General features: G+C 43.2%; 1 protein-coding gene across 2 annotated transcripts in view; it reads right to left on the bottom strand.

Moving 5' to 3' along the window:
* EPSTI1 (epithelial stromal interaction 1) overlaps window positions 1-15,340 on the bottom strand; it is an 82,793-nt gene that overhangs the window by 49,006 nt on the left and 18,447 nt on the right. For both annotated transcript variants that reach the window (XR_004422810.1, XM_033103881.1), the window contains exon 5: window positions 15,079-15,162. Coding sequence is in view for 1 of the 2 variants with exons in the window: in XM_033103881.1 (XP_032959772.1) it covers window positions 15,079-15,162 (84 nt within the window). In the remaining variant the exon portion in view is untranslated. The remainder of the gene's footprint in view (window positions 1-15,078; window positions 15,163-15,340) is intronic.

Here is a 15,340-nt window from a genome sequence, read left to right as displayed (position 1 = left end):
ATATCTCCTCACACCTGTCATGCAGGGTGTCAGGCAGGGTCTCTGGTCCCACTCCCCACATAAGAACGCAGGACATGGTGAGGCCAAAAAGGAACACCCACGGAGCCATAGGTAGGCGACTCATACCACTATCGTCTCACTGGAGGCTGGATTCACATGACGTGCGACCTGCTGTCTGCTTTTCTGCCAACCGACCGACTCCGCACTTGCTAGGTGCAATCCGCCTCTCTGCAATCCACAATCCACACTCCACCACTTGCTAGCCCCCATTTTCTGCTGGAGTAGCCACAGCAGTTATATTAGTGGCCAATGGCTCACTGGTCACAGCTGACAGCCAACTAGCCACAGCTGATGGCCATCCAATCACAGTTGATGGCCATTTACTACCCGAGTGAGCACCTTTCCACGTGAGGCCGAGAGCCTGGAAATTGGACTCCTGACTCTGTCCCCACAATATCCATCAGAATGGCTATCATTAATAAATCAACAAACAACAAATGGTGAGGATGGGGAGAAAAGGGAACTCTCACACAATGTTGGTGGGATTGTAAATTAGTGCAGCCACTATAGAAAACAGTATGGAGGTTCCTCAAAAAATTAAAAATAGAACCACCTTATGACCCAGCAATTCCATTTCTGCGTATTTATCCAAAGAGATCCAAAACACTAATTCAAGAAGACATGTGCATCCCTATGTTCACTGCAGCATTATTTACAATAGCCAAGATATGGAAGCAACCTAAGTGCCCATCAATAGATGACTGGATAAGGATGAGGTGATACATATATACAATGGAATATTATTCAGCCATGAAAAAGAATGAAATCTTACGATTTGTGACAACATGAATGGATGTGGAAGGTGTTATCCTTAGTGAAATAAGTCAGACAGAGAAAGACAAATACCATATGATTTTACTTATATGTGGAATCTAAAGGACAAAATAAATGAACAAACAAAACAGAAAACAAACTCATAGACATCACAGATACAGAGAACAAACTGATGGTTGCCAGATGAGAGGGGATTTGGAGTCTGGGTGAAAAAGGTAAAAGGTTTAAGTACAAATTGGCAGTCACAAAATAATCAAGGGGATGTAAAGAACAGCATAGGAACAGAGTCAATAATATTGTAATAACTATGTGTGGGGCCAGGTGGATCCTAGACTTACTGAGGGACAAATTTAGAAGTTGTATAAATGTCTAACCATTATGCTATACACATGAAACTAACAATACTGAATGTCAACTATAACTGAAAAATAAAAAAATAAATGGCAGAGTACTTGATAGTTATGATATTACAAAGAGTTTAAATAAGTTAGGAATTAAAGAGTCTCCCTTGGATTTTTTTTTTTTTTTTTTTTTTTTTTTAATATTTTTTTTTTTTTTTTTTTAATTTATTGGGGTGACAATTGTTAGTAGAATTACATAGATTTCAGTTGTGCAATTCTGAATCACATCATCCATAAATCACACTGTGTGTTCACCACCCAGAGACAGCTCCCCTTCCATCACCGTACATTTGATCCCCCTCACCCTCATCCCCCACCCCCCAACCCCCTTACGCTCTGGTAACCACCAAATTACGTTCCCCAGATTAATTTTCAAACCCCGTGGCCATCCTGTGGTCACCGACTGCCCTCCAATCCCCTCACCCTCCCCCCCACCCCCCACTCCCCCCGCCCATCTAGCAACCCTCAGTTTTTCCTCATTGTCTCCCAGTTTCTGATTAGTTCATTCACTTATTCTTTTCTTTAGAATCCGCAAATAAGTGAGATCATATGGAACTTATCTTTCTCTGTCTGACTTATTTCACTTAACATAATGTTCTCTAGATCCATCCATGTTGTTGCAAATGGTAAGATTTCTTTCTTCCTTATGGCTGCATAATACTCCATTGTATAAATGTACCACAGTTTCTTAATCCAATCATCTACCGATGGGCATTTTGGTTGTTTCCATGTCTTAGCTATTGTGTATAGTGCTGCAATAAACATAGGAGTGCATAGAGATTTTTGAATTGAAGTTCTGGATTTCTCCGGATAGATACCTAGGAGTGGAATTACTGGATCATAAGGTAGTTCCATTTTCAGAATTTTGAGATACCTCCATACTGTTTTCCATAGCGGCTGCACCAGTCTGCAATCCCACCAACAGTGCACAAGCGTTCCCTTTTCTCCACATCCGCGCCAGCACTTGTTGTTTGTTGATTTATTGATGATAGCCATTCTGACTGGGGTGAGGTGGTATCTCATTGTGGTTTTTATTTGCATTTCTCTGATGGTTAGTGAGGTTGAGCATTTCTTCATATGTCTGTTTGCCATCTGAATGTCCTTTTCAGAAAAATGTCTCTTCAAGTCCTCTGCCCATTTTTTAATTGGATCGTTTGTTTTTTTGGAGTTGGGTTGAGTAAGTTTTCCATAGATTTGTGATATTAATCCCTTATCAGATATATCACTGGCAAATATCTTTTCCCATTCAGTAGGATCCCTTCTTGTTTTATTGATGGTTTCCTTTGCTGTGAAAAAACTTTTTAGTTTGATATAATCCCACATGTTTATTCTTTCTCTTAGTTCCCTCGCGCGAGGGTGTATATCAGTAAAAATCTTACTCCGGGTAATGTCTGAGAAGTTTCTTCCTATATTTTCTTCTAGGTATTTTATGGTTTCAGACCTTACATTTAAGTCTTTAAGCCATTTTGAATTTATTTTTGTATATGGTGTAAGGAGGTGGTCCAACTTCATTTTTTTGCATGTGTCTGTCCAGGTTTCCCAGCACCATTTATTGAATAGACTGTCATTACTCCATCGTACATTCTTGCTTCCCTTGTCGTAGATTAAATGGCCATATAGGCGTGGATTTATTTCTGGACTCTCTATTCTGTTCCATTGATCTATGTGTCTGTTTTTATGCCAGTACCATGCTGTTTTGATTACTGTAGCCTTGTAGTATAATTTGAAGTCAGGTATTGTTATACCTCCCACTTTGTTCTTATTTCTCAAGATTGCCTTTGCTATTCGGGGTCTTTTATGGTCCCATATAAATTTTAGGATTATATGTTCTATTTCTGTGAAAAACGACGTTGGCAGTTTGATAGGAATTGCATTGAATATGTATATTGCCTTAGGCAGTATGGACATTTTAATTATATTAATTCTTCCTATCCATGAACATGATATGTGTTTCCATCTATTTATATCTTCCTTCATTCCTTTCATCAGTGTCTTATAATTTTCTGAGTATAGATCTTTTACTTCTTTGGTTAAATTTATTCCCAGGTATTTTATAGTCTTTGGAGCGATTGTAAATGGGATTGTTTTTTTAATTTCTCCTTCTGATGTTTTATTATTGGTATATACAAATGCAACTGATTTCTGAATATTAATTTTGTATCCTGCCACTTTACTAAATTCATCTATCAGCTCTAATAGCTTCTTGGTGGAGTCTTTAGGGTTCTCTATATATAGTATCATATCATCTGCATACAATGATAACTTTACTTCCTCCTTACCAATCTGGATGCCTTTTATTTCTTTTTCTTGTCTGATTGCTGTGGCAAGAACTTCCAGAACTATGTTGAATAGAAGCGGAGATAATGGGCATCCTTGCCTTGTTCCTGATCTTAGGGGGAATGGTTTTAGCTTTTCCCCATTGAGTATGATGTTAGCTGTGGGTTTGTCATATATGGCCTTTATTATGTTGAGATAAGATCCCTCTATTCCCACTTTCTTAAGGGTTTTTATCATAAATGGCTGTTGAATTTTATCAAATGCTTTTTCTGCGTCTATTGATATGATCATGTGATTTTTATTTTTCATTTTGTTAATGTGGTGTATCACATTAATAGATTTGCGGATGTTGAACCACCCCTGCATACCAGGAATGAATCCCACTTGATCGTGGTGAATGATCTTTTTAATGTATTGCTGAATTCTGTTTGCTAATATTTTGTTGAGGATTTTTGCATCTATGTTCATTAAAGATATCGGCCTGTAGTTTTCTTTTTTTGTGGTGTCTTTGTCTAATTTTGGGATCAGGGTGATAGTGGCTTCGTAAAAAGTGTTTGGGAGTCTTCCCTCCTTCTGGATTTTTTGGAAGAGCTTGAGGAGAATTGGTGATAATTCTTTTTTGAACGCTTTGTAAAATTCATCTGTAAAGCCATCTGGTCCAGGGCTTTTGTTTGTTGGGAGACTGTTGATTACTGATTCAATTTCCGTGGTGGTAATCAGTCTATTCAGGTTTTCTGTTTCTTCTTGAGTTAGCCTTGGAAGGTTGTACGCCTCTAGAAAATTGTCCATTTCTTCCAAATTGTCAAATTTGTTGGCATATAGTTGCTCATAGTAACTTCTTAAAACTCTTTGTATTTCTGCAGTGTCCGTTGTCACTTCTCCTCTTTCGTTTCTGATTTTATTAATTTGGGTCCTCTCTCTCTTTTTTTTAATGAGTCTGGCTAATGGTTTGTCGATTTTGTTTATCTTCTCTAAGAACCAACTCTTGGATTCATTGATCTTTTGTATTGTTTTTCTGGTTTCTATTTCATTTAATTCTGCTCTGATCTTTATTATCTCCTTCCTTGTGTTCCCTTTGGGCTTATTTTGCTGTTCTTTTTCCAGATCCCTTAAATGTGAAGATAAACTGTTGATTAGTGATGTTTCTTGTTTCTTTAGGTAGGCCTGCAAAGCTATGAATTTCCCTCTTAGGACTGCTTTCGCGGCATCCCAAAGATTTTGGGTCGTCGTGTTTTCATTTTCATTTATCTCGAAATATCTTTTGATTTCTTCCTTGATCTCCTGCTTGACCCATTCATTATTTAGTAATAAGTTATTCAGCCTCCATGAATTGGTGTGTCTTCCCGTTTTTTTCCTGTAGTTCATTTCTAATTTCATAGCATTGTGATCAGAGAAGACAATTGGTATGATTTCAATTTTCTTAAATTTATCAAGACTTGTTTTGTGGCCTAACATATGATCTATCTTGGAAAATGTTCCATGTGCGCTTGAGAAGAAGGTGTATTTTGCAGCATTGGGGTGAAATGTTCTGAAAATATCGATTAAATCCAAGTGGTCCAATGTATCATTTAAGGCTGTTGTTTCCATATTGATTTTCTGTCTGGAAGACCTGTCCCTTGTGGTCAGAGGTGTGTTGAAGTCCCCGACTATAATAGTGTTACTGTTGATCTCTGCCTTTATGTCAGTCAGTACCTGTTTTATATATTTAGGTGCTCCTATGTTGGGTGCATAGATGTTTACTAGGGTTATGTCCTCTTGTCGGATCGATCCCTTTATTATTATATAGTGCCCATCTTTATCTTTTAGTATGTTCTTCATTTTAAAGTCTATTTTGTCAGAAATAAGTATTGCAACTCCAGCTTTTTTCTCGTTTCCATTTGCATGAAATATCTTACTCCAACCCTTCACTTTCAGCCTGTGTGTGTCTTTTGTTCTGAGGTGAGTCTCTTGTATACAGCATATACAAGGGTCTTGCTGTCTTATCCAGTCAGCCACCCTATGTCTTTTGATTGGAGCATTTAATCCATTTACATTTAAAGTGATTATTGATAGGTACATAGATATTGCCATTTTTAAATTTGTAGTTAGGTTGTTTTGATCTTTCTCCTATTTACAGAAGACCTTTTAGTATTTCTTGCAATGCTGGCTTGGTGGTAATAAATTCCTTTAGCTTATTTTTTTCTGGAAAGCTCTTTATCTCTCCATCAACTTTAAATGATAGCCTTGCTGGATAAAGCAATCTAGGTTGTAGGCCTTTGTTTTCCATCACTTTAAGTATCTCCTGCCACTCCCTCCTGGCCTTCAATGTTTCTGTAGAAAAATCATTTGATAGTCTTATGGGAGTTCCCTTGTATGTAACCCTCCGTCTTTCTCTTGCTGCTTTTAGGATTCTCTCTTTGTCTTTAAGCTTTGCCATTTTAACTATAATGTGTCTTGGTGTGGACCTGTTTGGGTTAATCCTGGTTGGAACTCTCTGCACTTCCTGGACTTGTATGTTGGTTTCCTTCATCAGGTTGGGGAAGTTTTCAGACATTATTACTTCAAATATGTTCTCAATCCCTTGCTTGCTCTCTTCACCTTCTGGTATTCCTATGATGCGCATGTTGTTGCGCTTGATGTTATCCCAGAGGTCTCTTAGGCCATCTTCATTGTTTTTTATTCTTTTTTCTTTTTGTTGTTCCGTTTGGGTGATCTCTGCTACCTTGTCTTCTAAGTCGCTGATTCGATCCTCTGCTTCATCTAGCCTGCTGGTAATTCCTTCAAGTGAGTTCTTAATTTCGGTAATTGTGTTCTTTAGTTCCAACTGGTTTTTCGTTATGATTTCTACATCCTTCTTTATGTTTTCTCTAAGCTCGTTTGTTATGATTTCTACATCGTTCTTTATGTCTTCTCTAAGCTCCTTAAACATTCTTATCACCAGTGTTCTGAACTCAGTCTCTGAGAGGTTGGTTACGTCTGCTTCATTTGGTTCCAGTTGTGGAAGCTTCTTCTGTTCTTTTATTTGGGACGTGTATCTTTGTTTCCCCATTCTGGCTGACTGTGTTTATTTTGATATATTAGGTAGATCCCCTAGAGTTCTTAGTTCTTGCTAGGTTATCTTGTGTAGTATGTGTCCTTTATATTTGACTCGCACCACGTCGTCCTCCTCTGCGTGTGCTCCAAAGGTGAGTCTTGTGTTGTGTACACTGTCCCGTTCAATAAGATCTTTAATTGCTTCCCGCTAATGAGCAGGTGGGGTCAACTCCTGGGCTGACCTGCCGTGAGACTTGGCTCTGCCCCCCGCAGGGCACTCTGCTGCGTGAGGGTTGACCACCCCAATGTGATTTGGCCTCTATGGGCTCCAGAGCCTGCCGAGAACCCCCTCTAGGTATGTGACCTGTAGGTCAACCCCGGCTGCACTCCGATTTGGTCTGGAGTTGGCCCCCAGATATGCCGAGTCCCGTGCCACCCAAGCTGGGCCCCGGCAGGGAAGTCCCAGAATAAGGCAAATCACCAAGCACAGCAGCAACGACAACAGCAAAGAAGAAGAAAAGAAAAAAGAAAAAAAAAAAAAAAAAAAAAAAAAAAAAAACAGCCGATAACCCCCGCTCAACACAGGCAAAGATATCAAAGATACAAGATAAAGCAAAACAAAACCAAGCAAAGCAAAACAAAGCAAAACAAAAAGCAGCGACCGTCTCGGCCTGAGCCCATCAAGCAATGACCAGGTTGTCCTCTGCTGTACCAAAGAGCCCCCTGCTTATTGCGCAGGCAGAGCCGGTCACCTGGTGCTCAGAGAGACTTTGGGACTGCAGACTTAAAAGCGTGGGCCTGAGGGGTCTGGATGATAGTCTCCACAAAGTCAGTGCAGCTTCTGCCCTTGTCCGCACGTATGCACACCGAGAGGAGCACCACCAGTCCTTTGTCCAGAGCTCGTGAGTCCTAGGGCACTCCTTCAGTGTGTGTGTATGGGTGCGGGCGGGAGATTTCTGATCTGCTGACCGTGCCTCACAAGCTGGGCCCTGGCAGGGCAGTTTCAGAACAAAGCAAATCACCAAGCACAACAACAACAACAACAACAAAGAAAAATATCAAATACGTTCACATGCAAAAACCACCTGATAACCCCACTCGACAGAGGCAAAGATATCAAAGATATAAAGACAAAGCAAAACAAGACAAAACAAAGCAATACAAAAAGCAGCGACAGTCTCGGCCTAAGCCCACCAAGCAATGTCCAGGTTGTTCTCTGCTGTACCAAGGAGCCCCCTGCTTATTGCGCAGGCAGAGCCGGTCACCTGGTGCCCAGAGAGACTTTGGGACTGCAGACTTAAAAGCGTGGGCCTGAGGGGTCTGGATGATAGTTTTTACAATATCAGTGCAGTTTCTGCCCTTGCCTGCACAAATGCACACTGAGAGTGGCACCACCAGATATGTGACCAAAACTCTTGAGTCTTAAGGCACCTCTTCAGTGTGTGTGTGTGAGTGCGGGCAGAAGATTTCTGATCTGCTGAAAGCCCAGAGCTGCGCCTGCCTCACTGCTGATCTCCGGGTGTGTCTCGGCCGCTGCACCCACCCCACCCTAGGCAAGCCAGGAAGGGTGGGGGCTGGAGATGGAGGGGTCTTCACTCTCCCAGCCCAGCCGTGCGTCGCCCTCTTCCCGCAGGCCAGAAAAGGTGGTGGCTGGGGGTGGAGGCGTCTCTTCTCTCCTAGCGCAGCCAAAATCACGCACACTGCCCAGTCTGCCTGGGTCAGGGCTGCCCGTCAGGCTTCCCAAAGCGTGAGCGTTAGATACCACTTCTCAGTTCAGGGGCCGGTTTAAGTCTCTGGAAGGGCGGGGTAAGATTGGGAGGGCAGGGCGGGGGGGAGGGGCCCAGGTATGGAGACTGCGCCCCCCGTCCGCCGCAGGGCGCGCCGCCTTCCCGGCGGGAGAAATCAGCCGCGGGACGCAGGGAAAGCGCCCGCCTCCCGGTCTCTGCGCTCTGCGCGCCCGGCACAGCGGGGCTGCACCGCGGTTTCCAGTCCCAGTCTCTGGAAGGGCGGGGTAGGATTGGGAGAGCAGGGGGGGGAGGGGCCCAGGTATGGAGACTGCGCCCCCCGTCCGCCGCAGGGCGCGCCGCCTTCCCGGCGGGAGAAATCAGCCGTGGGAGCAGGGAAAGGGCCTACCCCCGGTCTCTGCGCTCTCCGCTCCGCCTGGGATCCCGCGCCTGCCCGGCTCCGTGGTTTTCGGTCCTCGCCCCCGCCAGCTGAGGCTCCGCTGGGGGCTGGGCTCTCCCGCCGCTGCCGGCCGGGCGCTCCCACGCCGCTTCTCCTCCTCCTCTCCTTGCTCCGTCCAGTTAGCTTATCCCCAAGAATTTCTTAGCTTCAAGCAATCCACGAATCTCTCCACAATATTGTGTGGTGAGCGAAAATTTCCTCGATGGGTTATAGTTCCCGTTTGCAACAAGATCTGGAGGAGAACTCAGATAGTGCGCCCTGCTGCCGCCATTCCTATGACGTCACTCTCCCTTGGATTTTTTAATTAAGAGCGCCACTCGTGATCTTGGCTAATCAATACCAGTGAAGTACTAGCGACAGAAGGCAAACTCAACCCACCAAGGAAGAGGTAAGGACTCACAAGAGCTAAATTCCTACGCCAGCTGAGCTCAGCATCACCTGGGGCACATTTTCTAAAACAGAGATTCTGTGGTTCAGGTGATGAGTCAGTCCACAAACAGACGTGCGCAGCCGCATACGGTAGAGAGGCTTTGAGAAGTTAATCCATGAAGCTTGGGATGGTGGAGTCAAAAGCAAACCAGAATAGAGAGAGACCTTTGTTTTTAAGATGAGAGAGTCGGGTATAATGATATCCCGAGATTGCAAAAAAATCAAAAACAAGAAAGTGACGGGAGAAGAGGGGGCGTAACTGACGGAGGAGCAAGGTTCCTGAGACCAAAGGGCAGATGAGACGGTAAGCATAGGTGGCAGCATTCACCCTATAACAGCAATGAGGAAAAGCACTTTCTTATTCCTGAGACAGACAAGGGTAGAAACAGCAAAGTCAGAGTAAGGAAACAGACAAATAAAGGTACTTATGGCCTGAGGGCCTTTACTTCCTAGAAGGTGAGAGATGAGATAGGTGAAAATGAAAGAAGAGGAGGACGACCTTGGTAATTAGAGATGGGCCTAGACTGCGAAGGAAAAATGCCAGCCATTAGGCATTACAAAGACCCAACTGAGAAGCCCAGACACGCCGTGTGGCAAAAAAAAAGCTGTGTGTGTGTTTTTGTTTTTTCCTCCAGCAACCTTATTCACGGGGTTTGGTGGAAATGAAAAAATTAATCCACGTGTAAAATACGAATAATCCCCCCTCTTTGCCTTCCACACAAGAGGTTGATTATTAGGTTGGTACAAAAGTATTTGCGGTTCTTGCAATTCACCTTTCAAACCGCAATTACTTTTACACCAACCTTGTGGGGACAGAGCCAGGGGTGCAGGTTCCAGGCTCTCGGCCTCACATGGAAAGGTGCTCACTCAGGTAGTAAATGGCCATCAACTGTGATTGGATGGCCATCGGCTGTGGCTAGTTGGCCATCAGGTGTAACCAGTGAGCCATTGGATACAATATAACTGCCGTGGCTACGCTAGCAGCAAATGGGGGCTAGCAAAGAGATGGTGGCTGAGCTAGCAAGCGTGGATTGCAGCTAGCAAGTGGTATTGGTTGGCAGAGAGAAGTAGACAACAGGTTGCAAATCCTGTGGCTCCTGCCTCCTGTGTCTCCAACTCAGCCGCCAGAGAGACTATAGTGGTATGACTCCCCTATCTGTGGCTCTGTGGGTGTTCCTTTTTGGCCTCACCAAGTCCTGAGAGACTATAGTGGTATGACTCCCCTATCTGTGGCTCTGTGGGTGTTCCTTTTTGGCCTCACCAAGTCCTGCGTTCTTGTGCAGGGAGCTGGACCAGAGACCCTGCAAGACACCCTGCATGACAAACCTAATACCTTGTTTACCTGACAATAAGATCTACTCGGACCATTAGCTCTAGGGAGTCTTTTGGAGCAAAAATTAATATAAGACCTGGTATTATATTATATATTATATTATATAAGACCGGATCTCATATTAAAATAAGACCCGATCTTATATTAATTTTTGCTCCAAAAGACGCATTAGAGCTGATGGTCCGGCGAGGTCTTATTTTCAGGGAAACACGGTAGAGTTAAGGCACTTCTTTACATGCATAATTCATTAGGTTAGGGTATCCTTATTGAGAGCTTGCTAAGTGCTAGCCAGGCAATGTACTGAGGGCTTTGCACAAATTACATCCTTTAAGGCTGCCAGTTCCATTATTATATCATTATATCCATTTCACAGATAAGGAAAGTGAAGCATAGAGAATCTAACAGCTTACCCTTTTAGTACCACAGCTGCATTGCGGAAATATTAACCCCATCACTACAGGATTAATTAATGGGATCCTATTGCGTTTCAAAAACCAGAGACTTAATGCCCACACAGACGTATCCACAAAGAAAGGCATGAAGTAGGAACCATATTTCTGGGAAATACTAGTGTTCCTTGGAAGTTTTCAGAAAGGGACATTTTTCCTAGTGTATAAAAACAATATTGAAATAATTTCCCCCTTGTTGAATTTTATCCCTAAAATTGTTCTTAAACTTTTAGCCCTTTTTATCAGTTTCCTAGAAATAAGTAACAAGTGTGATTCCTTAAAAATATGTATGTGTATGCATCTGCGCATCTAATATGCATATCTTATTTCCTACTGGTGAGTTCCTACTTCACTTGACAGCATTAAAAAAAAACGAACAATGCTTCTCCGTGTCTGCAGAAAACACCGTAACCACCAGTGCTCCAAAGAACTTTATCAGCTTTATGACTTTATGGCTTATTGGAAAGAGCAAGGAAAGGCTTTGGATGGCACTCAGACCTCTCGCCGTTTCCCTGCCCTTTCTAAGTTTCGGATACCCCAAGACGCTGGGGGAATTAAATGAAAGTATTTGTAAACTACATACATAGCACTGTAGATCAAAGGCAGAATAAGATGAATCCAGGAGGTGGGCAAGGCCTTTGACAAGAAATTGGAAGATTTCCGTTTTTGAAGTTTGTGGGCATTATGAAAGTTTGAAAAAAGCCAAATTATTGCTTAATTCATCAATGTGATTATAAGGGGAAAGCATGGTGGAGGTTCACTCCCCCAACACTAAATTCCGGGGAAAGGTGTGCTCTGAGGATGCATGAAAACGTGTCTACTTACGCTGTAAAATCCAATGGCAAAGAAAGTACTTGCATCTGGTATGCTGCCATTTTACTTTTTTTTTTTAGCAACTTTATTTCCCTCTGGTGTTCTAAATATTATAGAGATATTTTCTCTGCTTTATAGATTTCCAGGAAGAGACATTAATACATCATTATAAAACCACACACGTTGTATTAGCTTCCTACTGCTCCTGTACCAAATTACCACAAACTCAGCGGCTTAAAAGACAAATGTATTAACAGTCGTAGTTCTGGAGGCCGGAAGTCCGAAATGGGTCTCCCTGTGCTGAAATCCATTTGTCAGCAGGGCTGGTTTCTTCTGGAGGCTTCAGGGGAGACTCTGTTTCCTTGCCTTTTCTACCTCCTGGAGGCCTCCCCCATTCCTTAGCTAATGGCTCCTGCCTTCATCTTCAAAGCCAGTAATGGCAGGCTGAATCTTCCTCCTGCTACCATCTTTTCATGCTCTCCATGTTCCAATTTAAGGACCCTTGTGATTCTGTTGGACCCGTCTGAATAATGCAGGACACTTTCCCTATTTGAAGGTAATTCAATTAGCAGTCTTAATTCCACCTGCAAACTCAATCCCCGCTCCCCTTGCCATGCAACATATCATATTCCTAGATTCCAGGGACTATAACGGGGAGAATGGGGCGAGGGCATTATCCTGCCTACAACATGGGTTAAATCTATTTTTAAATCAATAAGGATCAGACAGACACACAAATGGCAGATACTTCACAACATCCGTGCCCTCCTTAGCCCCCTGACTCTTGGCTTTGGAATAAGGTGGTAGAGGAGGGTGAGGGAGGACCTCCTTCCTTTAGGGCTAAGCAGTGGTGTGCTGATAAACTTAACAACCGGCTCTGGCTGGGAGGAACAGGGGAGGACGATTTGTAGCCTTTGCTGATTTCCGTGGTGAAAATACTCCCACATGGTCAGTTCCCAGCTACCGACATGAAGTCAACTAGTTAAAAACAAATCGTCAAAATATAACAGTCCCGGACAGCAGCCATTTGCCTGGGGAGGAGGGTGGTACTTCGCAGGCCAGTGTCCATGTGTGTGTTTGCTGTGCATTTTAAAGACTAAACGCTCCATAAGCACCGCCATTACTGCTTCTCCTGGCCGCTTTCACCATGGCAATGGGAAGTATGTCATTTCTCGATGGCTAATGTCCATTTTTCTTATATCTGACACAAGCTACTGAAAAGGCTTGCATTTAGTATGAGAAGCCTCAGATTTACGGACAGCAAGAGCTAGTCAGGGGGGCAGTGCAGGCCGATTAGCCAGAGAAGTCAACTCTGTGGAAGGAGCAGGGGAGGCTGCTCATTCTCTTGGAAGGTTGTTTAGATGAATGTTCCCCAAACGTTTATGTGCACAGCAGTCACCTGGGGCGCCTGTTAAAATGCACACTCTGGGTCAGGTGGTCTGTGGTGGGGCTCGAGATTCTGCAACAAGTGATGCCAGTGTCACTGGTTCAGGGGCCACAGTTTGAAGGGAAAGGATCTACACCTCAGCTCTATCCATCTCTCACCTTCAGACCAATTTATACCAATAATCATTACAGCTATCATATCAGAAAAGCCAACCCAACTAACGTTTCTATAGTTAGTGATTGCTATGCAGCTAGAGTTACGGTATCACTTGGAAAAGGAAAAAATGCTGCTTTTACTCAATGTTAAAGGAAACCGTTCCGGCCACTGACATTTCTGAGTCGTGTACTTTATTTGATCCATGAAGAAATGAGCTATGAATGATCCACAAGCCAGCCAATTGTGGGTATTAAATGACAACTAACAAATGACTTTTAGCTTCAGAGGTTGCAACACAATAATTCTTCAGATCTGCAAGCCTCTTAATTCAGTTCCTGGTGATGATTTAATGATTTTCTTAGTTCCACCTGCAGTGCAAACAAACTATGTTCTATGTAAGGGGACACTTCTCTACAACCACGAGACCAAAGTGTGAACCTTCCTTTGAAGAAAAAAATGGAGGCGGTGCGGGGTGGAGAGTTGGATGAAAAGAGAGTGGGGAATAGAGAAGTACCATGAGAAAGACAGGTTTTAAAAAAGTTATTGTAATGAAAATGTGTTCAATAATGTGTAATAGCTGGTCAACTGGAAATGGATAGCTAAATCAAATTTTGTAAACAAATCCCTACTCTTCTTTTCTTCTACCTCCAGCATTTCAGTAGTTAGTTACACATGGATAACTTATCTTATCTCCGTCCCCACTGCCTACATTTCTGCAGATGTAGCATCTCTAAATCTACAGATAGTCCTGAGCCTTGGGAGAGGAGGATGTGGGGCTTACAGACTCATTTTACAGGAATAGTTCAGAGAGGGGTGGGGCCTGCTCAAAGTCACACAGCACTACAGGACACCTTCCACGAAAGACTTAGTCTGCTCAACAGCAGGTAGAGAGCTCCCCTGGGGAAGAAAAGACGCATAGAGCTCATGCATCCCATAAGCCATCCGCTTTTGGCTTCATTAATTCTAACTGATAAAAATATCTATTGTTTGGTAACCAGGTTTAAATCTTGGCCAACACTCAATCTTTAAAGAAAAAAAAAGGAAGGAAGGAGGGAGACAGAGACAGACAGACAGCAGGAACAGCAATTGTATTTTCATGACTTCTGCCTGCAGCACGTGTCATACTTGGTCGTCAGTATCATGAGTCAACCCGTTGATCCTAAACCTCCAACACTTAAAACCTACTACAACTTAGGACTTTGTGGGGAATGGCAGTAGACGGAGTGGGTGGAGGAGAGTAACACTGCGTTCTTCCTTCTTCTCTAACTGATGAGCATTTTAAGAAATCCCCCTCCCAAGCCCCAGAATGAGTATCAAAACTAAAAACATCACTTGGAGGCTTAGAATAGATCATATCACTAAGATGGAAATGCAAATGCATGCTTTCTCTTTTCTCAGTGAGAGCATGTTCTAATTCACATCAGCCTGGAAAAGTCACTATTTGGATACAAATATGGTGGAGCACACTAATTGCCACTGTCACTAACTGCTTTGCCCTGTAGCCAAAGCAACTGCTTTGATCACTCGCCTGGGAGACAAGACAGTGTGGGAACTAAGAACTGTGGCTCTGAGGCCAGTCAGCCTGGATTCGAATCCTACTTTCACTTACTGGCTGTGAGCCCCTTGCCAAGCACTCCAGCCTCTGTTTCCTCCTTTGAGAACGTGGGTAATAAGAATACCACACACTTTGCAGGGTTATTGCGAGGATTAAGTAAGTTTGTCCATGGACCGTGTCTAGAAGAAAACCTGGCACGTGAGAAGCCCTCCGTGAATGTCGCCTAATCCTCCTCTCCACCGTCTTACCTTCTCTCTCTGAATTGCCTTCATTTTTTGGATTTCAGCTTCTTCAGCCTCCTTCTTGATTCTTACAGCTTCTTCTCTTTTTAGCTAAATTGTATGAAGATTACAGAGGACAAAAACCAGTTACTATTTTTCTGTCGGAACTGGAACACAAATTACAGTGTTGTTTGTGCTGTATGTCGCCATGATTATATGTTGGCCCTTCAAGCTACTCAAATCACAGAGAACGGTCAGGTTACTTCTCCTGCCCATGGAATTTCTCTTT

Source organism: Rhinolophus ferrumequinum, chromosome 4 (genome assembly GCF_004115265.2).
Source record: "Rhinolophus ferrumequinum isolate MPI-CBG mRhiFer1 chromosome 4, mRhiFer1_v1.p, whole genome shotgun sequence".
Lineage (NCBI taxonomy): Eukaryota > Metazoa > Chordata > Mammalia > Chiroptera > Rhinolophidae > Rhinolophus > Rhinolophus ferrumequinum.
Note: the sequence above shows the minus strand (reverse complement) of the source record. Positions and strands in the feature narration are given on the sequence as shown.